Source organism: Bos javanicus, chromosome 15 (genome assembly GCF_032452875.1).
Source record: "Bos javanicus breed banteng chromosome 15, ARS-OSU_banteng_1.0, whole genome shotgun sequence".
Classification (NCBI taxonomy): domain Eukaryota; kingdom Metazoa; phylum Chordata; class Mammalia; order Artiodactyla; family Bovidae; genus Bos; species Bos javanicus.
In genome coordinates, this window is record NC_083882.1 from 48,225,125 (window position 1) to 48,245,794 (window position 20,670).

The following is a 20,670-nucleotide window of genomic DNA, read 5'->3' on the forward strand; positions in this document are numbered from 1 at the left end:
ATTCTATATATACTTACACAAGAAACCCAGCAATTTCTATGCTCATATATTGCATTTTATAAAAGCTGACAACAATGTTACAGGAATATAAAGTTACAGGTCAATTTATTTTATAAACAGAGATGAAAACAAAACCTAAACAACGTATGAACAAAAACAAATCCAGTATGGCTTGTGAATAATAATAGTGGTTTATTCCAGAAATTTGTGTTGGTTTTAAAAATGAAAACATATCAATATACTCAGTAACAGAATAAAAATGACATGTAATTATCTCAATAATTATAGACACAATATATGTTGAAAATTTTCCATTCAGTACATAAACTGACATCAGATAGAACTGTTATTTCCTAATACTGCATCAACAAAGAAAAATCTTTACCAAATGGTCAACAGGAAAGAAAGGACAAACTGAGATTCAGGAGAGACTTGGAGTACAGGGTATAAACTCAGAATGTTTAAGAGCTTGGGCGACGCAGAGTCATCGGGAACACACAGTTGCAAGGATTAAAATACGGACAAAGGGTTGTAGGAAAGTAATACTTAGAGAAGGTGTAGATAGGGAAGCCATGGTTGGTGACATTGTAAAAGGAGACTGTGCCAGCATCATAGTCTAAGAACACCCCAACTCGGCGAGGGGGCACTGTCATGGATAAGAGCAGGGAAGTGGATGATTCCTCGTAGGCTCTATATTCATGCTTGTGATGTAATCCAATCACCCAGTACCCACTTTGAGGCTGGTATCGGGAGTAAACATTCCGATTGTTTGCAAACTGGTTGAAAGAGAAAGCAGGTCCCATTGAATCACTGCACACCCCCAGGATCCAGTCAGTCTTCTTGGCTACATCTACCTCCCAGTAATGCTTCCCTGAGGAGAAGTGCTGAGAGCCCAGGACACCACAGCCGTAATGCTCTTCCAGATGAGATCCGGACAGCTGAGCGCCCACAAATCGCACCTGCCTCCGGTTCTTAGACAGGACAAGATTTAAGTTAGCCGTGTGTGGATTCAGGGTCACGTCCACTGTGGGAGAAAAGTACAGCATCAGCAGAGGATGGGTACATGGTCTTATGACTCTGAGAAGAGGAAACACAGATTATGAGTGGGAAGAAATGGAGCTGGGTGGTGGGGGGAATAGCGACACCTCATATCTGAGAGTGTGTGTGGCTATGAGTGGGGAGGATAAGCACACATCAGCTTAAAGAGGCCACAGTTTCTACTTACCCCAGTAGCTCTGGACATCTGTCAGCTCTGTAACAACAAAGAGTCAATCACACCAGCATTCTCAGGTCTGCTGCCCTCCCTCACCTGGGTGAGGGGAGTGTCAGGGAATTCTCTCCGATTGTGAACTGGCCACTTCATTCCCCTTTTAAGTATGAACCGCATCTTCCTCAGCATATTGTGTTGCTCCCTCTGCCACTGTTCCCAAATACCAACCATGCCCTCCATTCTTTTCATTTCCTACTACTACCATGATCCCCCATCCAAACTCTGTTTCCTGAAACTCCTCACCTCTAAACACTCGAAGCATCTTTTTCAGATCTGGAGCTCGAAACATACTCTTCAGCTTCGTGGGGAGAGCCTCTGGCTTCTTCAGGGTCCAGAACTCACTCCTATAGAGAAAAGACATTATGAAACTCCAACACTGCTAAACTTGGGTGCCTCTAATTCCTGTGTCTCAGGCCCATTGGTGAACTTCAACATTCTTTCCTGAAGAAAATTAGCATCATTCTGCAAAGAGCTCCGGCATAGGAGCCAGAAGACCTGGACTAAAAACTAGCTTCTCACCATATGTGTACATGTTGATAAGATTTTCATGCTTTTTTTAATGACTGTGTAGTACCTATATCTGGGTTTCCCAGGTGCCACTAGTAGTAAAGAATCTGCCTGCCAATGCAGGAGATGCAACAAACACAGGTTTGATTGCTGGGTTGGGAAGATCCCCTGGAGGAGGGCATGGCAACCCGCTCCAGTATTCTTGCTTGGAGAATCCCATGGACAGAGGAGCCTGGCGGGCTACAGTCCATGGGGTTGCACAGAGTTGGACACAACTGAGCATAAAGTCACAAAAATAGTATCTCTATCTATATCTATTTATTAATATCTACACCACATCTTTATTCAGTCAACTGTTGACGAACACTTAGGATGCTTCCACATCTTGGCTATTGTAAACAGTGCTACAATACTGGGGTGCATGTATCTTTCGTACAGACTGGGGAATATGGCCAATATTTTCTAATAACTTTAAATGGAGTACAATGTATAAAAATATTGACTCACTATGTGGTATACCTTAAACTAATATAGTCTTTTGATTCAACTATAGAACAATTTTTTTTAAAGTTGATAGGATTTATCCCTCAAAGCCTCATTTTGGTTTCTTTGTTTGGTTTGTTGTTTTGTGAAACACAACAATTTTTCCTTCTTTGTCTGCATCCTAGAGACCAAATGCATGCTAAGTCACTAAGTCGTGTCCGACTCTTTGCAACCATGGACTGTAGCCTGCCAGGCTACTCTGTCCATGGGATTCTCCAGGCAAGAATACTGGAGTGGGTTGCTATTTCTTCCTTAGAGGACCTTCCTGACCCAGGGATTGAATCCACATCTTCTGCACTGGCAGACAGATTCTTTACCTCTTGAGCCACCTGGGAAGCCCAGAGACTGTATAATATTAAATAAAATAATGGCTGGGAAATTTTTTGCTACCTCTAAAAAAGACACAAAATATTTAAAACATCAGTGACTTCTTAGAGAGTCTACAGGTATCTGTGTGGACAGGCAGAACATCAGGACCTGCTATGGGGCTTTCAGAGTTATCAGACAAGGGATTCCCTCTGAAGCGTCTGTGGTTTAGTTCTTAATGTCTTACAGATGCCTAGGGAGAAAGACCTGCAGAACAGTCCCTTAGTCTCTGGGAATGTTACCTCAGTTGGAGAAAGGAAATGTCCTCACCTCCAGACCGGGAGTGAAAACTTCCAGAGGGACAACAGGCTCCACAGGTCACATGTCTGTAGGAGCCTCAAGGTACCAGGTATGTGGGCAACTTTAGGGGTCACCTTGAAGAATGAAATTCTACAGTATGTGATACAGAATATGTTCTTGTTCCAGGGCCAAAGCCACTTTTTTTCAAGACCTCAGTCTATGTTTTTATTGTAACTGAGAAAAATGCTAGTCTGAAGAATACTTGGTAGCAAGGTATGGATTGTTCCAAAGCCAAGAGAGAAAGGGAAACTTAAGCAGAGGTCCCTAGAGCTGATTCCTGAACCCTGAAAAAAAAATGCAAATGGAAAATTTCCCTTTAATAAAGTATATGGGCAAAGAAAATCACTGTGTATTTTTAGAGAGCTATAAAGTACTGGAATCAGGGCTGGAAGCAGGTATACAGAGGTTTGTTCTATCACAAGGTACAAGGTGAGTCAGTGATACTGTAACCCTTGATTAAGGACACCACCATCCTCAATTTGTGACCTACCACAAACCAATTTCTCCTAACATAGAAACCAAGCCATTCCCTTTATTCTGGAGGACCCCAAATTCTCATGCTAAGCAATTCAAGACACCACAGTCCTAAATCTCCCCTGCCTGGTGACTTTTTCCCCTTTCTCATTGACTGTAAGATGACTCTACTACAGGAGCATCCTACCCCTCCTAACAGGGTATAGGAATCTTCTGTCAACCCAAGAGAACCACCTCATGTTCTACACATACCTTTTCGCAACGTCACTCACATCCTAGAAAAGAAAGAGAGAGGTTAAGATAAGGAGTAATAGACCTTGTCCTCTACTACAGCCACATCCATGTCTATCATCCCGCCCTTACCACCCCATGATATGTTGGGGCTAGAGATGATCCAATATGGAGGCCACAAAGCAGAGGTAAGAACTCAAGGCAGACTCTCCCTGAGGCCCTATCCAGGCATATCAGGAAATGATTCAACTCATGCCACGGTGCATTTATTTTTATAAATGTGTGTGTATGTGTGTGATGTTATATATGTGCATCATCTATTAATTGCCAGGCACTGTGCCTGGTCCTAGATGCTCTTACATGACTAAGTCCTAATTTCTGTGATCTAGATGCTTACATTCCAGTTGCTGAGGATACAAGACCTTAAATGCGGCTGGTTCTCAAATCCCACCTCCCCTAACCCTCTAGGTTGCTTTGCTGACTTTGTATTTTTCTTGATTTCAACACACATACCTGTTGATGATGCTCACATTTCTTTTATATACCCCAGTACACAAGCCACAGGCTTCCCTAGTGACTCAGTGGTAAAGAATCTACCTGCCAATGCAGGAGATGCGGGTTCAATCCCCTGGGTCAGGAAGACCCCCTGGGCAAGGAAATGGCAACCCATTCCAGTATTCCTGCCTGGGAAATCCCATGGACAGAGAAGCCTGAAAGGCTATAGTCCATGGGGTCACAAAGAGTCAGATACGACTTAGTGACTAGAACAACATAAGCTACAGGAATCACAATTTCAAGATGTCTGAAAGAAAACTTACTTTTTCTGCAACCATAAAGTCTCCTCTGTTACTTTCCATCTTTTTCAATGACATCAGCATTCAGTCACCAAAGGTAGACAAAGTACTGTCCTAAAAAACTGATATTCACCACAACATCCCATCTTAGACCAAAGTAGTCCATTTCACACCCTTAACTTTTTTTAGCCACTGCTCTTTACTATCATCACCACCACTGCCTGATTCATTTGAGTAGAATTATCTCATGGCCTCTTAATTAATCTTCCTAACTTCTGCTCTATACACTTCAATTCAGTAGAAGAAAAGGCCAATGGTTTGATCTGTGCAATACAAGAATAACTATTTTCATAGTAGTGGAGCTATTTTTGGTTGTATCTTGTAAAAACACAACTCAAACTTGCTTGAATATGTAAAGTGGCAGATGTAGATTCAGGTTTGTAACAATTTTTTTTTTTTTTGGCCATATCACACTGCATGTGGGATCTTAAGTTCCTTGACCAGGGATTGAACCTGCACCCCCTGCAGTGGAAGCACGGAGTCTTAACCACTGGACTAGTCAGGGGAGTCCCAAGGCTGTATTAATCTTAAGGCATACTTATAATAAGACACTCAAATGATCAAGTCAGGATGTCACTTCATGCCTTTTCCTCTTAGCTTAGCTTTATTCTCAGGGTTCACATTTTGAAAGCCGCAGGTATGTGTCCAGCTGTCAAATCTTCATGGGCAACAATGTTAAACAGATACGGAAAAGAGAAGGAGGAAGTCTGTGATGGGCAAGTTCTGCGAAAATTGACTAAGATAACACTCTCGTTAAAATGACAATTGGCTGTTCTGGGTAGAAGAGTCGAGCAGGGGCCTCAACTATTAAACAAACTGACTATCCATTTGTACTTATGAAGCAATGTTTCCGTTTTGAGGACACTTGTAAAGGGGTTAGAATAAGTGGTGTTAGAAGCAAGCATTAGGGCAACCCAACATCAAAGATGAATAAAAAAGCAAGAAGAATAAGCTAAAAACATGAAATCAGAAGCAGTGAATGAGGAAAAGCTCTAAGAGGTGGAAAATAACTACCCCATGACCCCATGACCTCAATTCGAACTACCCCATGATCCCAATACAAACAGAGGTAGTGGAGGTGATGGAATTCCAGCCGAGTTATTTCAAATCCTAAAAGATGATGCTGTGAAAGTGCTGCACTCAATATGCCAGCAAATTTGGAAAACTCAGCAGTGGCCACAGGACTGGAAAAGGCAGTTTTCATTCTAATCCCAAAGAAAGGCAATGCCAAAGAATGCTCAAACTACCACACAACTGTACTCATCTCTCATGCTAGTTAAGTAATACTCAAAATTCTCCAAGCCAGGCTTCAACAGTACATGAACCATGAACTTCCAGATGTTCAAGCTGGATTTAGAATAGGCAGTGGAACCAGAGATCAAATTGCCAACATTCGTTTGATCATAGAAAAAGCAAGAGAGTTCCAGAAGAACATCTACTTCTGCTTTATTGACAATGCCAAAGCCTTTGACTGTGTGGACCACAACAAACTGTGGAAAAATCTGAAAGAGATGGGAATACCAGACCACCTGACCTGCCTCTTGAGAAATCTGTAGGCAGGTCAGGCAGCAACAGTTAGAACTAGACATGGAACAACAGACTGGTTCCAAATAGGAAAAGGAGTATGTCAAGGCTGTATATTGTCACCCTACTTATTTAACTTACATGCAGAGTACATCATGAGAAATGCTGGGCTGGAAGAAGCACAAGCTGGAATCAAGATTGCCAGGAGAAATATCAATAACCTCAGATATGCAGATGACACCGCCATTATGGCAGAAAGTGAAAAAGAACTAAAGAGCCTGTTGATGAAAGTGAAAGAGGAGAGTGAAAAAGTTGGCTTAAAGCTCAACATTCAGAAAACTAAGATCATGGCATATGGTCCCATCACGTCATGGCAAATAGATAGGGAAACAGTGGAAACAGTGGCTGACTTTATTTTCTTGGGCTCCAAAATCACTGCAGATGGTAACTGCAGTCATGAAATTAAAAGACACTTGCTCCTTGGAAGAAAAGTTATAACCAACCTAGACAGTATATTAAAAAGCAGAGATATTACTTTGCTAACAAAGGTCTGTCTAGTCAGAGCTATGATTTTTCCAGTAGTCATGTATGGATGTGAGAATTAGACTATAAAGAAAGCTGAGCGCCAAAGAATTGATACTTTTGAACTGTGCTGTTGGAGAAAACCTGAGTCCCTCAGACTGCAAGGAGATTCAACCAGTCCATCCTAAAGGAAATCAGTCCTGAATATTCATTGGAAGGACTGATGCTGAAGCTGAAACTCCAGTACTTTGGCCACCTGATGTGAAGAACTGATTCACTTGAAAAGATCCGGATCCCTGATGCTGGGAAAGATTGAAAGCAGGAAGAGAAGGGGACGACAGAGGATGACATGGTTGGATGGCATCACTGACTCAATGGATGTGAGTTTGAGTAAACTCTGGATGTTGGCGATGGACAGGGAGGCCTGGCGTGCTGGGGTTGCAAAGAGTCAGACACGACTGAGTGACTGCGCTTAACTGAACTGACCTGACCCCAGAACTAGGGCCCAAGAATAAGTAAAGAAATGATTATTCTACTAGGAAAGACAGCAACTGGAAAGCAAGAAACCAAACAGAAAATAAGGAATAGCCTGAAGGTTTCAGAATGTCTCAAGGTACATCCTGCTTCAACTTAACAGTCACACTATTCACTCTATGAAGAAATAGCCACTCAGATTTCCACTTCAGTTCAAATCTCTCTATCAGATTTTTGGGTTTGACAGCTTGCACCCTCCTAGTCTATATATACACAGAGACCAGTTCTTTCTTTGTTCTTCAAAAGCTCTGTTTGAACTTCTATTATAACATTTTCAATGATTCTGTCCTACAGAAGAGAGTCACAGCAAAGAAGAGCTGGTGATTACATAAAAAAATCTCTAAAGTACTTGAGTTTGGTTGTGTATGCCTGTGACTAATCTGGGTGAAAGGAACCTGACCAATCCCAACACAGCATCAGAGGTCAATAGTACCAAGACTGAGAATTGATGCTATAAAATATCACTCACTATACAAGATCTTTGACATAGTACTGAATTAACTTTTGGACTATCCTTTATACATAGGAAATAAAAATGAGACAATCCCTTAGCATTTGTACTTTTAATTATCCTGTGCTTTATCCATGGATAAATCTTGAACTGTCTAATAGCAAAGAGGCACTGTACGATCAAAGGAAATTTTTTTATTTCCTCCACCAGGATAGGAGTCCCACATCAGAAGGGAAGGAGAGTTATTTTCTCTTGGTCTTGACTCTCAGATCGCAGGCCCCTTTCCTACTCTTACCTGCAGGAGCTCTGTTGCTGACCCCTGACAACGGTGCTCCAGGTCTGAGATGAGCTCTCTCAGGGACTGGCTCTGCTGGACCAGCTCGACCTCAGCTTCTGCTATGATGTTCAGCCCTCTCCTTTCCTCCTCCTCCAGCTTCTTCAGCTGTCGCTGTTCCTCTTTGTCCAGGATGCTCCTCAACTGATCAAACTGTTTCTGGATCCTGTGTCTCTCAGGTTCCATCTGATTCTTAAGGAACATGGAAAAGAAAGAGGCTGCTAGTCTGCTGAGCTGAGGGTCTCCTGTATAAGGAGCGGAGGGGTGGGGAGGGCAGGCTCCGCACTGGTTTCCTGGAAGGTCTCACTGGGTTGGAGGAACAAATGAGGGAGTAGGCCCTGCAGAACCTGCTCTTTCCTCCTGTTCTCCTTTCAGCTCTTCTCAGACCACTGGCCCCAGGCTGCCTTATCTAGGCTTCTAAGACAGAGACTTTGATTCCTGGGGGTGGTTCAGATTCTAAACATCTTCCCTAGCCGGTCAGGATTAGGCATCAGCCTCCTTTTCCAGTTTTCAACATTGATATAAGAATGACTGGCCTGTGCCTGACCTATTTTTCAAACTTTTGAAACTATAGGACAAGGTCCAGAATCCTTAATTAAGGGCTGCCAATGACTATGGTTATTTTCCCATATGATTGTCTTCAGAAACTTAGATTCCCTTTGATATGTTCATTTCTATTCCCCTTTCTCTCCCCCTTACTCTGCACCAAGAACAATACGCTTGTTTGGAAGGCTTGCAGTGAAGAACTGGGCAAAAGGAAGCTTATCTAGCCAAACTGGGGAACAGATAAAACCAGGTCTCCTTTGCCCTCAGCTCCCATGCCCTGGCTTGATTTCTGCTCCAGGACACCTTAAGAAGAATCTCTTACCTTCCAGGATATCCTCTTCTCTCTGATAACAGCTGCTAATTTCTCGGCTTCCTGCTGCTCTTGCCTCAGCTTCTTCAGAGACTCCTGGAACTTCTCCTGGAAGAAACACATCAAGTCAAGCAGGGTCAAGTGTCAAACTGTCTCAGTGCCAAGACATGGAAAGAATGGGGGAGAGATTATGCTGACCTCAGGAGATGCCAGCCCTAGAATGAAAAACTGAGAAGGTCAAAGTTACCTTTTACAAACAAGGGATGGAAACCAGTGAGAATAGGCACTTTCTGTTTTCTGCGGGGGAACCACCTGACCATGAATCACTTTAAGTTCTTTACTCTCACTGCCAATATATCCCCTGCACTCAACCTGTGTAGCCCCCAGCTGGCCTTCAGCAGCAGTCTCTACTCATGCAGAGCCGATCGTGGTAAGCAAGACAGAGACGGTCTCTGCTCTTGGTCAGAAGGGCTTTTTCTAGGTTCACCCTCTAGGTAAATGGGAGGACTACAAAGAAATTAGATTAGAGCATAAAGAAAAGTTAAAATCTACCCAGCAGTCTGTTCCTGCCTGTCTTCCCTCCACCTGGGCACCCACCTGGTACTCCTGGGCTATCTCCTCCATGAGGAACGTGTGGTGACCACGGTGCTCCTGAGACCGCTCGCAAAGCCAGCAAATGAGCTTCCCATCCTCCTCACAGAAAAGCTGGAGTTTCTCTCCATGGTGCGCACAAAGAATCACCTTCAGCTGCTTCCCTGAGCCCAACACCACCTCCCTGAGCCTCTCGGCTATGTTGGCCAGGTGCCGATTGGGCCGCAGGTTCCCAAGCCAGTAGCTGGTCTGGCACACAGGACACCTGCTCTGCCCCTCCTGGCCAGGCATGGACTCCTTGTTGTCTGCAGTGATGCAGGCTTGGCAGAAGCTGTGTCCACAGTCTATGCTCAGGGGTTCGGTCAGGAGCTCCAGGCAGATGGGGCAGGTCACTTCATCTTGGATGTCCACCAGGACTGCTGAAGTCATTGTAGCCACTTTCCTGGCCTCTGCCTGCCCAGCCCTGACTTCTAAGGTGCTTCTTGTGTTTGGAATCCTGGGTAGATGGGCAAACAAAAAAGGATTTGGGGTAAGAAATGAGGGAGACAAAGGGAGGCTGACTGTTCTGGATAAAGAGGTCAAGCACTGGGGTAATGGGAACTTCTCATTCTAACTTCAAACATGTTCTTTGCCCCTGCCTCACATTCGACATCAATTTGTACCCTCATTATAGCAATAAAACAATTTCTTTTTACTCACTGGATAAAGGGACAATGAGATCCTGGAGAGAAGTGGCTTTTGGGTGAGTCTGTTTAACCTTTTCTCAGCCCACAAACACACATCCTCAATGTTCCAAGCACCAGAACATGCTGCTCCCTCAGGATGTTTGTACTTGCTGTTCCTACTGCAAGGGAGCCCCTTCACCCTGGTATCCACATGACTCTCTGACTTCCTTCAACTTTCTCCCTACGTGTTTCCTTACCAGAAGGGTTTCCTCTGCCAAACCTAGCTAAGGCACAGCCACCCACACCATCACTTTCCATATACTCAATGACTTTATTTTTCTTTTTATCACCACCTAACACATTTCTTTTGGGGGGCTTCCCTGGTGGCTCAGTGATAAAGAACCTGCCTGCCAATGAAGGAGATGCAAGTTCCTGGGTCAGGAAGATCCCCTGGAGAAGGAAATGGCAACCCCCTTCAGTGTTCTTGCCTGGAAATCCCATGGACAGAGGAGTCTGGTGGGTTATAGTTCATGAGGTCACAAAGAATCAGACATGACTAAGCAACGCTTTAATTGTCTGAATCCTCCCACTGGAAATATAAGCTCCATGAGATCAGAGACTGTTTTCTTATTACTGAATGAGTTCAGTGCCTGACACACAGGTCCTCAACTTTCTTTTTTTTTTTGGTCCTCAACTTTCGATGAAGAAAACCAGAACCTCCTCATCTCTCCATAGATGATTAGATCTTTCTCAGTAGCTTCTTCACCTCTCTTTGCCATCATGCTGGCATGGCTCTCCAGGATTTAATCTCCAAATTCAAAGGTTAGCATTTATTGGGAAGACACAACCACCTTCTAACAGAGCTTTACACAGAGCCCTTTCATCTCTCACGGTCACTTTCCCAGAAAAACCCAAAGAAATTACAATGACCACAATAAGATGATGTCATATCTTTACAACCAACACTTTTATAACCAGTTGTGATTTCAAAACCATATTCCCCTGCTTTATACCTTATAGGAAAACTATGAATAAATTATTTTTGGCCTTTTGATAAACAGAGAACCTAAGTGACTTTATAAAAATCACACAGCTTATAAAGCACAGAGCCGGCAACACTTCTCATGTCGAGTCCTAGTTCAAAGCTCCATCCTCAATCTTGTAACTTTAACCGCAAAGAAGGTGTGTGTGTGTGTTAGCACTTAGTTATGTCCGACTCTTTGCGACCCCATGGACTGTAGCCTGCCAGGCTCTTTTGTTCATGGACTTCTCCAGGCAAGAATACTGGAGTGGATTGCCATTGCCTTCTCTAGGAAAGATGGTGTTCAGTTCAGTTTAGTCGCTCAGTCGTGTCCAACTCTTTGCGACCCCATGGACTGCAAAGATGGTCTTAAGGGTGCTCATAGTCTGGCATTGACCTGGTGCTTTCGAGAAGAGACTTTACCAGGCCTGTCCAAAACTCTAGCAGGAGGCTTACGGGGCCCATGCGAATGGGAGAGGGAGAGACAGGTGGGCAGTTGAGGTCACACATGGTTTAGGGATAGGATAATTCATTGAGAGCAGACCTAGGCAGAAGCATGCAGGTGGGGTGTTTGGGACAGAAGTCTTATAGCATTTGGGGAAAGTATTTCAGAATCACTAATAGGAGAAAAAGATAAAAATGGAGGAAAAAGAGGAATGAAGAATTGATACCTTTAATAACATGGATGAGCTGTGAAAACATGCTAAGTGAGTAAAACCAAATACAAAAGATCACATATTATAGAACTCTTTTTATAAGCAATGTCTAGGACTTCCTTGGTTGCACAGTAGATGAGAATCCACCTGACAATGCAGGAGACACAGGTTCGATCCCTGGTCCAGGAAGATTATACATGCAGCGGAGCAAAGTCCATGTGCTACAACTGCTGAGCCTGTGCCCTAGAGATCACGTGCCACAACTGAGCTTGTATGCTGCAAGTACCAAAGCCCATGCACCTAAGAGCCTGTGCTCAGCAACAAGAGAAGTCACCACAATGAGAGGCACACCAAAATGAAGAGTAACCCTCACTTGCTGCAACTAGAGAAAGCCCATGCAAAAGCAATGAAGACCCAATGCAGCATAAATAAATAAAAGTTAAAAATAATCTGGAGTAGGTAAATGTACAGACACACAAAGTAGATTAGTGGCTGCCAAGAGTTGGTGGGACGGGGACTAGAGAAGGACTACTGATGCATTTGGAATCACTTCAGGGGGGTGATGAAAATATTCTGGAATTAGACAGTGGCGCTAGTGAACACCTTTGTGATTTAAAAAACAACAACAACCTTATCTGTATACCTTGAAAGGGTGAATTTTATGGTATATGAACTATATCTCAATTTAAAAAAATCATATGACAGGAAAAAAAAAGAGGGAGAGGCTATCTTGTGACTTCTGGTTCAGAGCTCTCCCAACTCCACAGCTTTTACACAAGGCAGCTATGGGAAAAGACCTGAGTCAAGCACGGTGCTGTAGCTGATATGGGGAGATAGGGATGATTGAAATAAATCCTGTACAAGGAAGTGTACCACTCAGACTGTGAGCAGGAAACATAACCTCTTTTGAACACATAGCAAAGACAATCATTATTAATGCAAGCAAGTATGTACCCATGAAGGGACAGTGGAAAACAAAAAATAATCACAGAGACCATTTTCTGATTGCTTTTTATGTGAGAGGCAATGGCTGAACTTTTTATAGGCATTATATAATCTAATCCCATAATAACTCAATCAGATAAATGTAGTAACACTTTTTTTTTTTTTTTTTACAAATGTGAAAAGTGAACTTCTTAAAAAGATAGTCAATTACCAAAGGTCTCGGAATGAATAACTGATGAAGCAAAGGTTATAATCTAGTTTTATGCAAATCCAAACCTCAGTTGTTGTCTGGTCCTTAAAAGAAGAGAATGTTTCCTTTATGCACCCCCACCCCCACGCATTACCTGCCAAGGCACTCAGATCACAAAGCTGCTCAGCTTGTTTCTACCCACTCCTGACTGGTGCTTGTCTCATTTTTCAGCTGTACTGATTCAGCATGATAGCTCCATTCTTCTGATGTCTGAAAGCATCCTACAGCACTTCCTAAGCTATCTGCAGGCTCCTTCTCCAGCCCTGCTCTGCTTCATTCCTCACGGCACATCCCTGGGACTCCATGCTTCCCTTTCCCTGACAGTATGAGATGAGAAGAGAAGGCACTGCCAACTCGGGTAACACAGATGCAGCTCTGAATCCTGAATTTGTCTGTCTCTGGTTCTGGAACACTGGGGTAATTCCTGATCTGAGAGGTGATTTTGTGAATTGCTGATGACAAGTCCTCCCTTATAGCACACTTGTCATAAATTACCTGAGCCTGTGTAGAAGAGTCTCAGTAAAAACTGGCTGTCACTACATTTATACCACCATTGCCTGCCAATCCCTTAGTGGTCTGCCCTATTACCATGATGAAAAGAGCCTCTTTCATATTTTTACCAGGAACAGGGATACAGCAAAATCTGATGAATGGATAGCTCTATATAAATATATATTTATATATATATATATATGTATTATTTTATTTATTTACTTTTTTGCTGGGCCTTTTCCCCTCTTACAGTTTTATTGAAATATAATTGGAATAAAGTACTGTGTACATTAAAGACATGATGATTTGAATGACATTATAAAATGTTTACCACAAGTTGAGTGAACATCCATCATAAAAGAATAGATGAAGGAAAAAATATTTTTTCTTTGTGATTCGTAGGATTCACTTAAGAACTTTCTTATGTAACATATAGCAGTGTTAATCACGTTAATCATGAATGCATCATTTTCTTACCCCTTTCATATCTTCCTCCTACTTTCGGACCTAGGGGGAAAAAATCCACTATCTCAAGTCATTTACAAGATTTAATAAGATGGCATTTAAGGACAAGGTGAGAAAGCTGGACCTGGCCCAGTCTTTTTTCCATGGCTCACATAAGGGTTAGTTAGGGAAGCTAGTAGCTTCTCTGATGAGACAACTCAAGATATTGAAACTGACCCTAACTTTATTTTTTGTCTGTGCTTAATTAATATAGATGTCCTCATTGAAAAATATCTTCTCATTCTTGAAAGTTTTCAGTCATTAAATTATATTACTGTTGTCTTAAATCACATAATTTTAAAGAAATTTAAAAGTATTTATTTATAGTGTTCCAGCATTGAATCACGGAGAAGGCAATGGCAACCCACTCCAGTACTCTTGCCTGGAAAATCCCATGGATGGAGGGGCCTGGTAGGCTGCAGTCCATGGGGTCGCTAGGAGTCGGATACGAGTGAAGCAACTTAGCAGCAGCAGCAGCATTGAATCACTCATTGGAAACCACATGTTCCACTTGCCTATATAGGAATGGGCCTAGGAGTCTAGTTTGGGTCACCAAAGAAGAGCCAGCTGACAAAGACACTGCCTACTTGAAGGTACACTACCTCTGATTCCAGCTGTGACCCTCATGTACAAGGTAGGCCATAGCGTGACTTGAGTGCAGATATAATTCTATGTTTCTTAACTGGCCCCCAGCAAAGGTGGATGTATACTGTGTACAACATGCTCAGTGTGGGCAAAATTTAAGAAAACAAAATCTGTTAGCTAGGCAGCAGCAGGGAACTGATGGAGTTAAACCAAGATATGCATTGTTTTGCAGAAACCATTGCAAAAAGATGCAAAAAGTTTCAAATACCAGATGTTTCACAAAGGTTACAGTGCATTCCAATCAACAAGATAACCACAGTGTGAGCAAACCACCAAGCACCTGTTTGCTCACCATTTTTGGCAAGCTAGAGAAACCCATACTACATGGAAGATCAAGCCTGCCATTTCATGAATAGCCATGCACCCCAGACACAAAACTTCCCTGATCGTGCTGTTCAGAAAGACAGTTTTTGAGAGCTTCTCCCTGTCTCCTTACTTGTCGCAAGTAAGAAACACTTCTACTTTAATCAGTAGTTGGTGGTTCATTGGCTATGCACCCCAACTGATGGACCCACTGAATCTGGTGACAGGTCCTGTAATTGACATCAATTTTCCCCTCTTGAGAGTGTAATAAGATTAAAAAAATATCAAGTTGTCTGCCAGTAACAAGCCCTTACAGAAGTGCCTGAGAAAGTGCTCCAGACCAAGAAAACAATCTGTGAGATAAGTAAGGTGAGTACAAGGCATTGCTAGAGATCTAGTGAGCTAAAACCATGACCTCAGTGCATATTACTAGACAATAAAATGGGCGTACTGATATATACAACAAAATAAATCTCAAAAGAATTATGCAAAATGAAAGAAACTAGACAGCAAGGATAAGGTGCTGTATGATTTCATTTATATGAAATCCTAAAAACGACAAAAATGTCTACTATTTGAGAACAGACTAGTGGATACCAGGGCCCGGGGCTGCCAGAAGGGGATAAATTACAAAGGGACACAAAAAAGTATGGAGGATGATGGAAATCCCCTACATATATCATGACTGTGTTGTTTGGACAACTATATATGGTCAAACCTGATGGAATTGTAGGCTTATTAAAACTGCCAACTTATTAAATGTAAATGACAACTCAGTAGAGCTAACAAAAAATAGAAGAAATGCAATGAGAAAAACTGAGGCTTAATTTTCCGATCTTCTGAACACAAGTTAGAAATGTGTTGTCAAGCACGGTAGCCACATGTGGCTCCTGAGCACTTGAGATGTGGCTAATTGGAAATAAGATGTATAGCCACATCTCAAGTGCTCAGGAGCCACATGTGGCTACCATGCTTGACAATACATTTCTAACTTTTGTTCAGAAGATCGGAAAATTAGGCATCCAGTCCCACCACTTCATGGGAAATAGATGGGGAAACAGTGGAAACAGTGTCAGACTTTATTTTTCTGGGCTCCAAAATCACTACAGATGGTGACTGCAGCCATGAAATTAAAAGATGCTTACTCCTTGGAAGGAAAGTTATGACCAACCTAGATAGCATATTCAAAAGCAGAGACATTACTTTGCCAACAAAGGTTCGTCTAGTCAAGGCTATGGTTTTTCCTGTGGTCATGTATGCATGTGAGAGTTGGACTGTGAAGAAAGCTGAGCGCCCAAGAATTGATGCTTTTGAACTGTGGTGTTGGAGAAGACTCTTGAGAGTCCCTTGGACTGCAAGGGGATCCAACCAGTCCATTCTGAAGGAGATCAGCTCAGGGATTTCTTTGGAAGGAATGATGCTAAAGCTGAAACTCCAGTACTTTGGCCACCTCATGCGAAGAGTTGACTCATTGGAAAAGACTCGGATGCTGGGAGGGATTGGGGGCAGGAGGAGAAGGAGACGACAGAGGATGAGATGGCTGGATGGCATCACTGACTCGATGGACATGAGTCTGAGTGAACTCCGGGAGTTGGTGATGGACAGGGAGGCCTGGCATGCTGCGATTCATGGGGTCGCAAAGAGTCGGACACGACTGAGCATCTGATCTGATCTGATCTGAAGTATAAAATACACACTGAAGATATGGTAAGAAGCAAATAATCTGGTAAGAAAGATTTGGTAAGAAAAATAATCTAAAACATTTCATTAATGGATTTTAAAATATTGATTACATTGTTTAAATATATTTGGGGAGCATGAAGTTAAATATATTAAAATAGTTTCTTCTAATGTTTTAATGAATCCAATAGAAAAATTTAAATTATATATGTGGCCCTATAATTCTATATAACTTTTCCATCTAATGCTCTACTTGAGATATTCAAGGCAGAGTAAGATTCTTGAACAGAAAAGATTATGTAAGAGTTGATGTCTCTTGTTATGAAGTTGAACCTGGGGAATGGAAGAAAACAGACTCAGCTAACATTCAGTTATAAGGGTTTGCGTGAGCCCCGCCCACATCCCATTAGGCGCTTCACCAATGGCTACTGCTCAATGCAGCCCAAATGACACAAGAAAAGCCAACAGAGTCCCATGTCTCAAGAGCTGTGTGGGTGGCAGAAAAATGAGTCCCGCTGTGTGAGAGCAGATACCAGAGCCTAAGGGGAAGAGCTCTGAAGATCAAATTAGCAAATGAAAGTCCTACAGTCCGGTCCAGCTCTTTAGGACCCCATGAACTGTAGCTTGCCAGGCTCCTCTGTCCGTGAGAATTCTCCAGGCAAGAATAATGGAGTGGATTGCCATGCCCTCCACCAGGGGATCTTCCCGACCCAGGGATCGAACCTGCATCTCTTATGTCTCTCCTGTATTGACAGGGGGTTCTTCACCACTAGCAACACCTGGGAAGCCCAAATTAGCAAATGAAAGAAGCCAAATCCAGGACTGGGTGGAACCAATTACATCAGAAGCAGCCTCCAGAAAATGGTAAAGTGGTCTGCTAACTTGCCTCACTGGAACCCAGAATTTCTGGGCCTCAGAGAGACCAATTCAGTATCTGCGTTTGTATAAGATCTCAGGCGATTCGTATGCACATTAACTCCTCAGAAGCTCTGCTTTCCTCCCAGGTAATTGCAATTTAGGGTGCAAAATAGAAAGGGGTGACGGTGGGTAGGGAATGGCAGAGAATGAACTGATACCTAGATCTGAAACATCTTTTAGAATGAAAGCTCACAACTCGATATTAAAACGGCTTTCAGAGTAAAAGTCAGTAAATCGGTATTCTTTCCAAAATTTTGATTTCATACTTTTCTAAGGTAGGCATTGAGTTTGATTAATATTTTGAGTATTTACGATTTTTTCAGGCGCTCTCCTGTTTAAACTTCTGCCTCACTTAAACCTCACCAAAACTCTAGAATGTAAATATGACGCTGTTCATTACATAGATAGAAGAAGCTGAAGCTCAAGCAACAGGTAGGGGGCACACAGGCTGGGTCCAAGTGTCCAAGACCGACGCTGAGCCCAGGCACTCTGGCCACAGCTGCTATGCTCCTAACCACACATTTTTGTCTTCATCGACAGATTAAACGCTGTCTCTAATCTCGCTGAGCTCATTCACAGTGAGGATGAGAAAGTATCCGTATCATGAGCCCCACAAGGGAAGGGACCCCATTTCTTATACCGCCCTGTCACTTCAAGTGACAGTAAGTGGTCCAGCCACAGAGGGCAGATATCTCCGCGTGAAGGGCACGTAGAGGCTTCAGAGAGTCAAGGAAAACGAAAGGTTTTTAAAATAGTCTCTGAAGAACAGACTACTCTCGAAAAGGTCTTTTTTCCTGAGCTCAGTGGGGCGCCGCCCTGCCCGCTATGGGGAAATTGCACGCAGCCCGCAGGTCAGACTGAGCGCGTCCGGAAGGCTCAGGCCCCAGCTCCCTCTGGGAGGAGTCAGGGCCTCAGGGGTGGAGGGGTGGGGGGTGGGGGCAGGATAAACGGTGCTCACTTCCTGGAGCAGTCAAGTTGAAGATGGGGGGATGGGCTGCTGACCTCTGGATCCAAGCCAGTCCCCAGGTCGGCCGTTATTTCCTAACGTCATTCCCTAACAGGACTTTCAGAGGTGACTCCTCGACATCCTTTAGCTTCCAGAATCAGGGTTTCATTATCACCACCTTTACACAGGCGACTCCCAGCTCCAAAGGTGTGTCTTCCTCACTCCCTTCCTGAACTTGAGTCATCTCAAAACTGCAGAGGTCTCCCTCACTCGGCCTCCACCCGCGAACACCCCCAACCAACCTGTAGGACGGGTCAAACTCTGAACACTAGTGGGGACAGCGGCGGCTGGCCAGAAAATGGACTCGCTCACCAACCTGCAATCTGTGACTTGGATCAGAGCCGAGGATTTACAGCTGCTGCCGCCGCCACCGAGGCAGAAAGGCTCAGGGGGAAAGGGGCGGGGGCGGGGCCGGGGGGAGGAGATGCTGCTGATTTGTCCAGCGCCGCGTTGGGTCCTGCGCTCCAAGGCCGCATCCAGCTTCAAGAAGGCGGTTCCGCTTACCGGTTGAACCGCAAATGGTGAGGCCTCGGCCACCCTGAAGGCCAGGGATGGTACTTGTAGATTGTCTTCAGTTTGGCTTTCCGACCTCATGTCAGGGTTAGGATACGCATACCTGTACTCCATATTAAAATATCAATTAAAATGTCTGAATAAAAGTATTTATAAAGTTATACGAATAAGGAAAGGTAACAATTTGGCATTATAATGGCATGCTTTGCAAAAAGATCATTAGAGTTTATCAATTTAAAATTACAAATATAGTTGGAACTTGTATTACAGATATAACTTTGTATCTAATTTTAATTGATATAACTGAGAGACTAAATGTTTCTTAAGTCCTCAGGAATACAAGCAAGCTTTATGAACCTTCGGGAACTTCAACTGTAGGGGTTTGATAGCACAGCAATTCTGAGAAGAAAAAAAAGGTTAAACTTTCTGCCCCAAGGAAACTGACTTGGTCTGGGAAGGCAGTTAGGGGAAGGAGGGCCTGGACCTATGAGGGTGTCCAGATAAAAGTCAGAGCAGAGGGCTCTGTGATTCAACATAATATTTTCTAGGTTCATCCATGTTGTATCTTGTATGAGTATTTTGTTCCTTTGACGCCTGAGTAATACTCTGTTGGATGGGTTTTTCACATTTTGTTCATCAGTTTTTAGACATTTGGATTGTTTTTACTTTTTGGCTGTTCTGAATAATGTGTCTATGAATTTTCTTGTACAAATTTTTTGTTTTAAATAAACATAGGCTTTTTATTTCTCTTGGGTATACACCTAAGAATAGAATTGCTGGATCATGTATTTACTTTTGTGAAGAAATTCTGGGCTGTTTCCCAAAGTGATTGTAATATTTTGCATTCCCACCAGCTTTGTAAGAAAGGTTTCAGTTTCTCCACATCTTTGCCTGTACTTGTTATTATGTTTTGTTTTCTCTTATAGTAACGTGTGAAGTGCTATCTCATCATTATTTTAATTTGCATTTCCCTAAGGACTAATAGTGTTTATCATCGTTTCATACACTTTACTATCTGTGTACCTTTTTTGAGAAATGTCTATTCATGTCCTTGATCCTTTTTATAATTGGGTTATTTGTCTTTTTCTGAGATTTTCATATATTCTAAATACAAGTCTTTTATGAGTTTTGTGATTTGTAAATATCTTCTACCATTCTAAGGATAGTCTTTTCATTTTCTTGATTGCATCCTTTGAGGATTAGATTCTTAATTTTGATGAAGTCCATTTTTTTTGTCACTTGTACTTTTGATGTCATGTCTATGAAGCTTTTGCCTAACCCAAAGTCATGAAGACTTTCTCCTATATTTTTTTCTAAAGATTTTATAATTTAACTCTTATACTTAGAGCTATGAGCTATTTTAAGTTCACTTTTACTGTGTGAGATAGAGGTTCTGTTTTATTCTTTTGAGTGTGGATAGCCTGTTGTCTCAGGAACATATTCTTTCCTCATTGAATTGTCTTGACATTGTTGGGAAATCATTAAGGAGTTTTGTGTGTGTGTGTGTGTGTGTGTGTGTGAAAGAGAGAGAGATGGTAGGGTGTAGTTGGGAATGAAATATTTTCAGTGTCTAAATGTTATGTAAGAAAAGATCACCTGGCAGCACTGATCAGGTTGAAGAGGTCTGGAGGTGACAGACAATGCCTAAATCCAGGGAAAATAAATGTCTAACTATTGCTTTAATTTGGAGGAAAATTGCTGAACTAGATTCTACT

The 20,670-nt window shown here is 42.7% G+C and overlaps 1 protein-coding gene and 1 long non-coding RNA gene across 4 annotated transcripts in view; one reads left to right on the forward strand and one right to left on the reverse strand.

Annotated features, from left to right (window-relative positions):
* On the reverse strand, positions 1–19,006 carry LOC133226740 (tripartite motif-containing protein 6-like). Of its 3 annotated transcripts, none has more exons than XM_061380618.1 (8): positions 18,759–19,006; positions 9,364–9,853; positions 8,779–8,874; positions 7,872–8,102; positions 3,713–3,735; positions 1,514–1,614; positions 1,226–1,252; positions 3–1,024 (listed from the first exon to the last, which is right to left on the reverse strand). In XM_061380618.1, exons 2-8 carry the CDS (start codon positions 9,784–9,786, stop codon positions 462–464), a joined length of 1,464 nt encoding a protein of 487 aa, XP_061236602.1. In that variant the 5' UTR covers positions 9,787–9,853; positions 18,759–19,006; the 3' UTR covers positions 3–461. The 3 variants fall into 3 exon arrangements, with proteins under 3 accessions (XP_061236600.1, XP_061236602.1, XP_061236599.1); XM_061380615.1 differs by having other exon boundaries at positions 18,685–18,848; XM_061380616.1 differs by lacking the exon at positions 1,226–1,252 and having other exon boundaries at positions 1–1,024; positions 18,685–18,848.
* Positions 18,845–20,670, forward strand: part of LOC133226743 (uncharacterized) — a 21,315-nt gene continuing 19,489 nt past the window's right edge. Inside the window, exon 1 of the long non-coding RNA XR_009729620.1 lies at positions 18,845–18,963. This is a non-coding gene — a long non-coding RNA (uncharacterized LOC133226743). The remainder of the gene's footprint in view (positions 18,964–20,670) is intronic.